The sequence below is a fragment of the Ammospiza caudacuta genome, chromosome 9 (assembly GCF_027887145.1).
Source record: "Ammospiza caudacuta isolate bAmmCau1 chromosome 9, bAmmCau1.pri, whole genome shotgun sequence".
NCBI classification, from domain to species: Eukaryota; Metazoa; Chordata; class Aves; order Passeriformes; family Passerellidae; genus Ammospiza; species Ammospiza caudacuta.
Genome location: NC_080601.1, coordinates 14297975 through 14310233, shown reverse-complemented (window position 1 = coordinate 14310233; position 12259 = coordinate 14297975). Strand labels below are relative to the sequence as shown.

General features: G+C 40.9%; 1 protein-coding gene across 1 annotated transcript; it reads left to right on the top strand.

The window, feature by feature from the left end:
* The first annotated feature begins 6499 nt into the window (after positions 1 to 6499).
* On the top strand, positions 6500 to 8594 carry LOC131561458 (pulmonary surfactant-associated protein A-like). Its single transcript, XM_058810763.1, has 3 exons — positions 6500 to 6705; positions 7337 to 7414; positions 8114 to 8594. Exons 1-3 carry the CDS (start codon positions 6549 to 6551, stop codon positions 8488 to 8490), a joined length of 612 nt encoding a protein of 203 aa, XP_058666746.1. The 5' UTR covers positions 6500 to 6548; the 3' UTR covers positions 8491 to 8594.
* Positions 8595 to 12259: the final 3665 nt, after the last annotated feature.

Here is a 12259-nt window from a genome sequence, read left to right as displayed (position 1 = left end):
TGTGCTTGGTGTGTTTCTCCCTTTTGGAGGGTTGGGAATACCTCAGAATTCATTTCTCATGGCAAATTGTCTCCATACCTTCGTGAAGGCTAGAGGAAAATTCCAAGGTTTGGGAGATTGGAAATGCTGAAGTTAAAATTGCCCATGGTGTCATAGTTGGAAGCATTTTGAAGTAATTAATAGTGTCTGCCTCAAAAGAGATGCACAGAGGTTGACTTCACTGGAGTAATTATGGTTTCAGGTTGTGGACATCACTTTCAATCACAGAGCCTGTGTCACATTGAACCACTCACTGATTCATTAGCATCCACCTTTTGTTTTATAAAAATATCAACAGTACTAGTTACAATTAATTTTTCTAGTTTCAGAGGCTACTCTCTATAAAAGACAAAGATAAATATTGCACTCAGTTCAAGTAGATAGAGTGTATAAAATGCCAAAGATTGCATTTTGTTGCTAAAACAGCAGATTCCCTCAGAAAACCATGGGGCTGCAGTGTTGGAAGGCCACCTGTCTTTTCCCAAAGCAGATAATATTTTGGGAAGGCAGCTAAGAGTGGAAGTTCAATCAGTTCAAACACAAACATCTCTGCTGATGTTATATACCAAGCAACAGCACAGACAGACTTCTACTCAAATCTGGTAAGACCGAGAAGCAAAATTTCACAGAATATTCTCCCTGCTACTCTGTTTGGGCAGCTGGTGAGCAGCAGGGGCAGCTGGGCAGAGTTACCACAGCAGCCAATTCTCACATTCTTACCTTGCAGTGAGGAAGCCCTGGGCTCATCCATCCTCATTTCCACACTACCTGAGGGGGTAAAAAAAGAAAGCACCAGCTTTAAACTTTATGCATGAAACACGATCTCCTCCCCCACATCTGGCTCTGTGCAGGAGCCCCTGGGAGCTGGGCCTGACTCTGGGCAGTCCCAGATGTTCCCAAGCCTCCCATGGGGAGGAAGAGGGGTAGGGTCTATTCCCATTCACTGCAAGCCCTGCCAAAATTTTGGCAAGGGATGATTAATCCCCAAGGTTCATCCAGCACTCCAACTGATATAAGAGAGCAGACTGGGACTCTGAAATGGAGAAGGTACACCCAGGACCACGCTGGATAGATTTCAAAGTGTGAACCTGCTTCCAAACCTGCTTTCCAAGGCAGGAGTTTTGAGACCTATGACCATGGTACCATTTTAGCCAAAAGTTTCATAGAGCCATGACAACACTCACTCTGTGGATACATTGAGAAAAAAGGTAAGGCTAAATTTATACCTTTTCATTTTCCTGGGTTTAGATCTGACCAGCTACACTAAATCTGCCAGAAAGGGTTGAAGATTTACTTAAAGCTACCTCTTAAACATTAGTATTTTAATAAGCAAACCTCATTAGCAGTTTTTGAGTCTAACTGTGCAGTTTCTTTGTTAGAGCAAAGTGTTTACCCATCACAAAAAGTTACCAAATCCTTCCCCCAAAAAATCCCTACCAACATCATCTTTTACTCTCCGAACTGAAAAAGCATATTCATTTACTTATGTCTCCAACTAGTTTTGGGATATCCTATTCCTTTAGTTAATGAAAAATTTATTTCTACCACATTTGGGGCTGCCAAATTACTGTAGAGATCTCTTGTAAAGACCCTTAATGTATAAAAATCTTTTACAAATGTTTTAACACCACATAACATCTATATCTAAACAGATTTAGACTTCAAAACAGCAGAGTGTTTTTCATCCAGTTAAGAAAAATAAGATTTTTATTTTCGAGTCACAAGTTAGTACTTATTACATCAATTAGCAAAGTATCTAAGCTAGGTATAAAAGCCTATTTTTTTCTGCTTTAGCCATTATGATTGAAAAAAGGAGAAAAAAATCAAATTAAACACATACATGCTGCTGAAAAATAAAAGCTCCTCAGATCCAGACAGAGAACTCCTAGGCAGTGCTTTCCTCTTTATGGTTCACACTTGATCTGTAATGTTGCTTGATTATTCTCTGCAGTTCCACAGAAGAAAAAATATCCAGAAATTGTTATTTTTTAAATTTTGATATGGCTTTTTTTGTGTGTGTTTGGTGTATAACTCTATCAGTTCATACCTTCAAATGCTATTTGAAATACCAGCATTTCAGTCTGGTTTTTTGTGAAAGATCTGAATTCTCCATCTATGTTTGTTGTTTGTTTTTGTTTTTTTTTTTTTTAATGGACAGATAGGTTGGGCACATGAAGAAACAAAATACATTGTTTCTGTGTTCTGCTATGGTAACATAAACAAATATTATAAAATCTTTCCTTAAAAGTGCAATAATAATTCCTGATGTATAATGACCAGACAAGGAAAAATCCAGGTTAATCCTTTCTTCTTCATTTATAATAATTTGCTACAGAAGTGCAACATAAAGGTAAGATCTTTAAATCAGAAAATTAGTTACTCCCCACATGTTATAGAAGCTGTCTTTTAGGAATTAAGATCCTAGTACAAGTAAACAGGTCGCAGAAATTCCAACCCTTTTGAGGCAAGTGGATCCTGTCTCACATGAAAGAAATTGAGTATAGTTAATAAGGTATGTTTAACATTTAGACTTAGGCCAGAAAAATTATGGATATTTATTTCAGAGAGAATTTTCTCTGGTCTAGAGTGATATCCTCTTTTATAATGGTATAATGTAATTAGTTATTTCAGCTTAGAAGTACTGTTATCAATTTTGAGCATTCAAAAACCTCACACCTGCCCCCATCAATCCCTACCACATGTGAAGAAACTGACCATTGATTCCAGCAAACACAAATTTTTCTGATTTTTGTAAAAACTTGATTAAAAAAAACCCCATGGCCCATGGTTCTTGAGAAAACCGAGTTCCAGTTCAACCTCTTGTGAACCCAACTGGCAGGATGTGACACAGGCTGGCAGGGCTGCCTTATCTTGTAAAAATTGTGAGCTGTAGCTCAGAGTATCAGGTTGCAAGTGATCTTTCATTATGGGAAGCTGAAGCACACTTTTTTAAAATCCTGTTAGCCAACAGCTACACAAACACAGCTGATTCCAAAACACAATGGTTACAGGATTCTTGGAAATTAGAGTAGCGCCTTAAAAAAAAATGATAAGAGGTCTGGGTTGTTTTTTTGAAGTCCCTGTTAGGGTTTGCCAGAATCTGCCTCAAGGGCTGTAACCCAGGTGATGCCAAGTGAAACCTGGAATGAAGCTTTCACCCATCTCTGCCCTTGTGGCTCAGGAGCTGAACAACACTGCAGGGCAAAGGTACCTTAACCCTTGAGGAGGCTGTGGCAATGGGAACTGTTTAGCTGTTAAAGAAATGAGATATAGTCTTGTTTTCCATTGGCTATAAAGCTTCTGTGTTTTTTCTCAGCTGAGCTGCACCAAGTGACATATCAGAGACATCCAGAGCCCTCCTCGTGGACCCTTCACCTTAGCTCATGGGGCAAGATGGCATTCATGTGCACTGCTACACAGGTAAAATAAAGACTTTCTGCTCTAAAATGCCGCTCATCATTTAATTTTTAAAATGCCTGTTGAAGTCTGCTATCCCAAGTGTCTACATCTTGCTGAATTGCTTTTAGCGCTCAGCAAAAATAGCCTCAACCCTCCTCTGAGAAATGGGACCTCGTGTCTCCCCATGCTCTGTGCTCTTCCTGCTATTCCCAGGGATAAGGAAGTAGCTGGGGACAGTCTGAAAATTATTCTGAAATGCAGAAAACACAGGACAAGGTGGAAACAAGGTAGGGTGGAAACAATGGCAGAACAGAACAAAATCAACTTTAACAGAAAATATTGCAAGGGTTGGGGGCATTTAAATACAAACAGAGAATAAGAAAATAATTTTTCAGGTTACCTGTGAATAGCACCACAGAAGAAAAAACCTAACTTTCAAGAGACTGAGTATACCAAGGCAAGGGTAACAAACAGACTTATGGAAAGAGCACACAGCCATTCAACTCTGCCTGTGTTTCTCAGAGCAGCTAAGAGAGCAGCACTGACCAGCCTCTGTCCTTAGCAGGTTTTGCCTTTGCCTACATACACTGCACAACAAAACCTACTCAGAATATCCATCATTTGCTTCACTGCCACTGAAACTAGGAAACTTCTTACTGATCGATGTGGAAACTGAAGAAAAGTTATCTCAATACTCAAAAATAGTTTGTTCTTTATCAGATCTGTGTCCTTGAATCTTGCTAGACCTCTGTGATATGTGGTTCAAGGAAAGATCAGAAAATAGTTTACAAGCTATGGTGGTTATATAAAATAGTCTATTAGGCAACCATAAACAAGCATATTAGAAATGAAGGGGTATTTAAATATCTATTTAACTTGTACTATCTTATTAATATGCTGATGAAAATCAAGGCAAGAAAGGTTTACAGTTTATCCAACCTACATCAGTTTTTCCTCAGGAGTCTATGACAAGGAACCTTTTGTCCCCCTCCTGGTTTTCCAGGCCCTGAGTCAGCATGTGAAACCCACAACTGCCGGCCAAGCCTCCTCCTCATCTCACACTTGCCCAACTTGTGGTTTCTTCCAGGTGCAATTAAATGTTCAAGTTGTTCTCACCATGGATGCAAAGGGCCAGGCTCTGCCAGTGACCTTTTCCAGGGCTCATCTAGAACCCAAGTACTGCCTTGTCTCACGTTCTCTGTTTGATATTGGTGGGGCTTTTTTCCCAAAAAATAAAAAGTAAAAAATCTCTGCCGGAAGAATGTTGAAAGCATTACATCAAACACTCAAAAGCTAAGAAACTTGAAGTTTGACAAGAAGCTTGAAACAAAGGTAACTCGTGCAAATTTAAAACAGCCCTCTTCTGTCAGCATGCACACAGCTGGGTACTGCCTATTTGTTTTTCACAGGACTAGTGCACTCAAGGGCACTCAATAAACAATGCAGCAGGATTTAATCCAGCATCTGTGGGCACACCACCAAGGACAAAGGCCTTGAGGCACACATCAGAGGCTGAGGTGAGGGTGCACAGCGTCTGTGGAGGTGATCTGGCCTAGCCCAGACCCAGTAGCATTGGTTAGAATAATACAGACACTGCTGACATTCCCCTTCCAGTCCCAAAGCGCCTCATTCCCCTGCTGTCCTGGCTGCTGGCCTTGCTGCAGCACCAGGATGCTGGCCTGGCACAAGCATGATGTGGCCACATCTGACTTGGTTGAACTGGAACACAGACTCAAACACCTTTCCTCAAAGCCTCCACTGCACAGAGCTGAGAACATCTGTAAAATACTTGGCAAGGCCATCTCCATTTCAGTGATGCTTCTCATCTTGGGCCTCTGTTCTTACAGGACTGGCATAAAGCAACCTTTTTCCTTCACTGAGAGGTTCTTGCTCCACTGGATAAAACTGCTCTTTTTGACACATAAACCTCCCCTGGAGCATTCTGTAAGTTATTTCAGCATGTGTCTCTCCAGCTATCTCCTCTACATGTGCTGCAGATTTGTCATTTGCCTTTGCTGCTACAATTGTGAGATTCTGTTTAGTTATGAGACTTTGGTCATAATCACTGGTAAGTCCTCAGTCTGTAACAAAAATCATGGTGGTGTCCCTGTGCATATTGTATTTCAGGTGAACTTGTAATTGCTTATCTTCTGTGACATTTCCACACCCACTCTGTGGAAACATTAGGTATTTCAAATATGAATTGAGAAATTTGTTCTGTTCTAGGGTTGGTGTTTTAAAACTTGTGAAAGTGTTTCTACAAGTTACAAAAGTACCTTCAAATAATTTCCTCATGTTTTAAGTATGTTTGCCTCTTGAAGAAAACATTGCCCCTATCATTCAAGTAAAAGTTCATTCAATTTCCATTTATATGCCAATTCATATCATATGATGTATTCTTTGTGCTCTCTGTAGATAAGAAGATGAATCTCAAATTACATGCCCTATAAATTGGACCATTTAATGAGTCTTTCTTAATTCACACTGGAGCTGCTAGGTAAGTTGCATATCTTTAGATAGGTTGCTGTTTCAACTATGTTGAATCTATTAAACTGTATCACAAAACTTTCAAATTTCAATGTGTGTATCAACATTTTTAGTAACAATTTCACCTCTTTTTATAGACCATGTCACCTGAGGGAAGAGATGTTAAAAAATGGATGCTGCAATAGAAGAATAAGTATTAGCAGTTGTTTTGCTCTTAGACCAATTGACACAGACAGCATGTCCCACTTTGTTTTAAACATTCTCTTGCTAAAGCAGCCATGTGTCTATTGCTCTCCTTTAAAATGAAATTATAACTATTTTATGGGGGAAAATGGCATATAATGGTATCTGATGTACAGGAAAGAGCTTTGAAGGGATGTTTTGGGTGTTTGCTCTGTAGACTTTCATAGACTTAGCAGTCTGTCTTTTGGGAAAATATCTTAATTGTCTGAAATAGGATAACTTTGCAACTACATGAATGACATTCATGTCCCTGCAGGCAAAGTGTAATATGCATAAGACTTCACGCTCAGAAAAATTCTAAACAATTCTTTTTTTTTTTTTATTTAAATGCAGGACTCTACCCTGGAGACTAAACCAGTCTGGTTTACCTTCAGCTTTAAATGATGCTGTCTCCACAGCTGCACAAAATCTTAGCAGTAGCATTTTTCCTGCTCCCATTGTGTGCTCAAGGTAAACTTGCAGGATTTCTTCCATCGTTCCCTTTCAAGCCTTTGTTTGGAGGTAGGAGCAACAGTGCAGAAGAGCAACAAATACCAGGTATGTGAAGTTATCTCCAATTTTATCTGTTGTGCTCTATTTTTATGCTTTGAAAACTCAATGCTATCTACCATAATCTGCTATGTGATCTACTTGAAATAAAATAATCAGGACTTAATATTAATTTTCTTATATGAAGTAAGATGCTTAAATCTTTATTTAATGATGCAGTGGTTCAACTCACAGAGAAAAGTTTAGAATTTTCCATAGACAAGAAACTTGTTGCTAAGTCCTAGGTTGTAGCTGTAAGCAAGTGCTTGAACAGCCTGAAGGATTCTATCAAGGATTCAGTCCCTTCAGACACAGTTAAAAATCAGCTAAACCTACTGCACAGGTGCCAGAGTTTTGCCTGGACTGGCTCAATCACTTAGACAGAAAATTATCTCAGTTTGCCAGTTCCAGTTTTCTATACACATCCGTGCTCTGCAGGTGACTTCCAGGAACTTATCCCCTACCCTTACAAAGATTAATGTGTGAAGATATCACCTGTTTAAAACACAGCAGTAAGCTAAAACTTGTCAAGCAAACATTTCAAAAGTTCGTATTAATTTCATATGATGAGCTCTGCTTTATTTGAAAGCCACGACTGACACTGTAAAGCCAAGTGCATGATAGCTGGTTTTGTTCACAGATCTCACAGCTCTGGCTGGCAACGAACATGGGGACCCCATCCATCAATTGGAATATCGGATTTCCAGACTGGAAGGAGGTATTTTATCTGCCTTTACTTTCTGCTGCTCCTGGGTTAGTGGGGATAGACTAGGTGGGCAAAAATTGCTTCTTAGGAAGAAGGCAGAATTTTTTGCAGATTTATAGCATTCCTTTTTATATCTTCTTCACTGGTATATCAGAGTGAAAACTTTCAAATGGGGGTGGGGCAGTGGGAATTAGATTTTCATATCTGGTGGGAGACACCTGGGTAACAGCTCTGAAATATGAGTGCAAGCAAGGCAGTGATGTGGCATATTAAAATCCCTGCCTATGCAGAGCTGCTCCATGCACACTTTATGCCCCAACAGACAAACAGAACACTAAAAACCTACTAAGAGAACCAAGACCAGATCAAATCTAAGATTCCTCTCACTCCAGAACATTGGTATGCTGCAAACTACCTCAGAGTCTTATAGAGAGTCTCAAATAAAATCATATGCTTTTTTACAAAAAAAAGGATTCCTCATTTCCTTTCCTCCTCCAAATTCTTATGTGATTCTCCTGTTTCATCATCTGTGTGTTTCTTCCCTTTTCCCCCTTCTCCATTTTCAAATTTCTTTGATTTCAAGTTCTCCTTTCCTTTACCCTTTCCTGGGTTTAATCTAAAGTTATGGAGCAAAGTAGCAGGAGTTAAATTTGACAGCAAAATGAGCACACAAGAATGCACACTTTTAACAGCTTCTCCCTCCTCTTGCAGTCCTTCGCTTGAACAAGATGATAACAGAGTCTGGAGGAAAAATCTTTTCTACCAATGGAAAAAAAGCTGATTTTGATGGTACAGTGGAAAAATGTAAAGAGGTTGGAGGCTCTATTGCCACTCCAAAGAGCCCTGGAGAGAATGATGCCATTCTGTACTTTGTGAAATATTTTAACACCTACGCCTACCTGGGGATAAAACAATCCCTTATTCCAGGAAGATTCCAGCTCCTGAATGGTGCTCAGCTGAGCTATACTAACTGGTATCCAAATGAACCTTCTGGCAAAGGAGAGGAGGAATGTGTGGAGATGTACACTGATGGCACTTGGAATGACAAGAAGTGTAACAAGAATCACCTTATTGTCTGCCAGTTTTAGTGCTTCCCTTGCTGCTCTCTGGAATGTGCTTCCCTGTCACTTGTGTCTGCCTTTGTAGCTAGTGAACTTAGATAAAGCAGCATGAAAAAATAAAATGCATTCTTTCCCTGTCTAATTTGTCTTTTAAACAAGTGCCAGCCATAAAGAGGAAACTGTATAAGGAAAGCAGGGCCATTTTGTCTGTTTGATAATCATTGCCCAGTGTTAATACTGCTGCCTATGGGTTCCTACTGTTGTTAGCCTGCTGACTTATTACAAGAACAAAAATTACAGTTCTTGGCTGCATATCTAAAGTGACTTGCAGCCACAAGGTCCTCCAGTACTCCTTTACCCATGAACCTCTACTGAGTGTGTATTTTGATCCCTTTGTGTAAGTTTCCCTCACCAAAACTCCCCATTCAGACACTCTGCTCAGCCCACAGTGCTTTGGCCACCCTCACCCCCAACAGGTGCCCTAGAGAAAGCACAAGCAGTGCAGCTGGGGTGGCACAGAACCACCCTCCTTACATTTCCCATAGGAAAACTTCAGAGTCAGCAGGGCTTTAGCCTTCATGCAGCTCAAAGGTGGTGACCAGAAGCCAGCTGTTCAGAATTCCTAATGCCTTTCCTGACTCAAGGAGCACAAGAAGACCAAGGTCCCCTGGCACATGGGATGTGTGTGGAAGAAAACACATAGGAGACAGCAGGAAAATTACTGGGCCATTGTGATTTAGGGATAGTCATCAGAGCCATGACATGGCCAATTTTTTTAGGCTATATTGTCATGAGATTCAGATACAACTAATTTTGGGCACCACAAAGGTGGTTGTCAGACCCTCACTGGGATTCCCACAGGGCCAGGGTTGGAGGATGCCAAGTGACTGAGCACTCATTGCAGAAGCTGCTCAGTCTCATCCAGCTCACCATCTCACCATCCAGTTTAAGCTAAAGGATTAAGAGAAATCTTTCTCAGCTTGGGTCTGTTCATCTCCTGAAGGTGATAATTCCCCAAGTTTAGATTTACAGTTGTGCAGCATAGCTGCACACTCAGAGATGTCTGATTTGGATTTTTCCTTTCTCTAGGGCAGTTGACTTCAACATGAGGCAATTAAGGCTCTTCATCAGCTCCATGACATGGTGCAAAGGCTGGCTGAGCATCTGGGGGTGCCTTTATAAAGCCAAATTCCTGACTATGAGCCACACTGATTCCCACTGTGTTAGTCTCAGCTTGGTCACAGAAACCTGAGCAAGGACACGTCCAGCTCTAGAGCCAGATCAGCTCCTCTCACTCCCCTGTGCATGACAGGGAGACAGAACAGCCAAAGTGTGGAAGGTAACAGGGGAGGGGAGGTGTGCTCACAGCTCATGTGAACCTGGGGGCCAGCAAAGAGGCTGTTTGGGACCTTGTAGCTGTGCAATTCACTGTAATTCCAGAGCAGCAGCCTGCCATGCACAACATTCCTGTGCTGGCTTAAATTCAATTACAGGATTATTTTGGGCACATGCTGTGTGACAAGGAATGGGTCTTCCTGGCCCCTTTCAGCCCGCTGCTTGATGTCAGGGCCTGTGAATCATTCTTGCTGTTGTTCTCTGCAAACCAAGCTGCTTGTCTTTTAGAGATTAGGAAAATCAGTGCAACAAGGTTGGTGTCAAACCAAGATGCCTTTCTGCTCGAGCAGCCTGGTGCCTGCAGGTGGTTCCCCTCCACAGGTAGGCTGTTATTCACTCCAGCAGTATTTAAATCCTTCATCACCGTGCATACACATAGCACCCTGTTTCCAAGAGCTATAAAGTAATCTCAATATATGCAAAGATAAAACTTTTGTGAGCAAACTCCTTTTTATCCATGCATCTCTTTGGCATGTAAGGAGAGCTACACGGTGTTAACAAATGACTTATTTCTGGACAGCACTGCCAAAATAAAAAATACTGAATCCCATATCAGATAGACTCCTCTGTTAACCCAGTGGAAACAGGTATGTAGAGGGGAAATGAGGACTCAGGAGTCTGCATCGTTCTGTTTCACTTTCAAACTCTGTTTTTATTCACAAACACTTTTCAGCTCAACAGTATCTGCCTGCACCCATCAGCTCACCTGCCCAGTCTGCAGCCTTGCATGACTCCTGTTGTGAAATTAACTCTGCCACGAGCACAAGGAAACAGGATCACAAGCATCACCTCAAGTAGTAATTTTCCACTCATCACATTCCAGTAAAGTTTAAGAAATGTACAGTGATTAACATCAGCCTGAGAATGAAGTTGGACACACAGCCCACCATCAGCAAACCTTTTAAAGCCACGGTAAGTTTTTTTATTCTCTCCTGCTAATCTCCTGGGTGTCACAGAGTTATCTCAAATTAAAGCTATTTGCAGGTGTGAGTGAAAGAACACACACCTGCCTTCAGTAGGTACTGGGATGAGGACACACAACCACAAAGCAAATGTTTGTCACCCTGCCTGAAGCTGCCACCTCCAACAGCCCTGACAGCAGGCAGGTCTGGAAAGAAGCAGGCTTGGCCTGAAAGGCAGATTGGCTCAGCATTTGGGCACCAAATTTATTTCCTAAATCTGAATGAGGTGGCTGTACAGCATCCTCTGATTTGTAGAAAGACAGGATTTTCCAAGGCTAGCAAGCATTTATTTCAAGAGCTGTTTTCTGAATTATTTCTGAATTTATTTTAAAAGCTTAATGCACCTTATCCTAACTCTAAATACTAGTTGTGCTTGTAAAAACTGCCACCATTGGACTTGTATTTGCTAGTACTTGTGGATATTCTGGACCACCCAGCATGCTGACAAGCCATACTCTGTGATGTTCAATTTTCAGTCCATGGCATGCACTTTCCCACTTCTGACTGTAGGACTACTAGTACCACCACTAGGATTAAGTGAAGTTAAAATTGTATTAATCTGAAGACTTAGTAAAAAAACAGGATAAACAGGTTCCCCAGAAAGCAACTTAGCAAGGAATTTGATTTTAGCAAGATGAAATATTAGTGTCACATATTGAGAGACGTGGAAGTCACTTGTCAAGTTCTGCAGGGAAAAGTGTTACTGATTCTGCCTTGTATAGTGGAAAATACTACAAAATTATTCCACCCCTCCCCCTGCCAAGAATTGTTCAGAAAATAGTTTTGGATCTATGAAAATATCCCTTGTGAGAACTATTAACAGCTTTTATTTTCTGTGAAAACACCCTAGTTAATATTTTTCTCTGCTTTGTAAGAAACTGAAGAGCCTATTGCTGGTTGTGTGGCTTTGAGGTCTAAAGGGACATCCTTGCAATCTGAAGCTCTGTGCATCCCTTTGGATGCATCCACTCTAGCACAGATCACTCCACAGATTTCTTTGTTGAGTTTGTTGAGTTTTTAAGGCAGGCTGCAGCTTGGCCTTCACATCTTCTCCTGTCAAGAGGCAAAAGGCAGATGCAGCAGCGTGTTCAGGCAGCAGGGCCACTTCTCGGGGACTGTGCAGTGCCACCTCCACAGCAGCACGGAGAGGAGCCAGAGCTGGCTTAGCAAAGCCTCTGAAGAGGTCCTTACATGCACTTTATATAATAAATAATGCAGCAGTCGTATCTTTGTGTGTGACTGAGCAGCTTTCAGGTGTAGATAATAAAACCCCTCCCCACATAAACACTTATCTTCTACACCTGTTTGTAGAAGACACAGGAAATTCAATATAGTCCATGTGGTTTTATCTGATATCATTTATAGCAGAATCCAGTGGAATTCCTTACCTAATAAAATACTAAAAATTGTATAAAGATATCACTAATAATCAATATTTA

What these genes read in the sequence shown, in the direction of transcription:
- LOC131561458 (XM_058810763.1), top strand. Translation starts at nt 6,549, where the DNA reads ATGATGCTGTCTCCACAGCTGCACAAAATCTTAGCAGTAGCATTTTTC. An exon ending in AGAAGAGCAACAAATACCAG is followed by an intron (nt 6,706 to 7,336) that starts GTATGTGAAGTT and finishes TTTTGTTCACAG; the next exon opens with ATCTCACAGCTCTGGCTGGC. An exon ending in GATTTCCAGACTGGAAGGAG is followed by an intron (nt 7,415 to 8,113) that starts GTATTTTATCTG and finishes CTCCTCTTGCAG; the next exon opens with TCCTTCGCTTGAACAAGATG.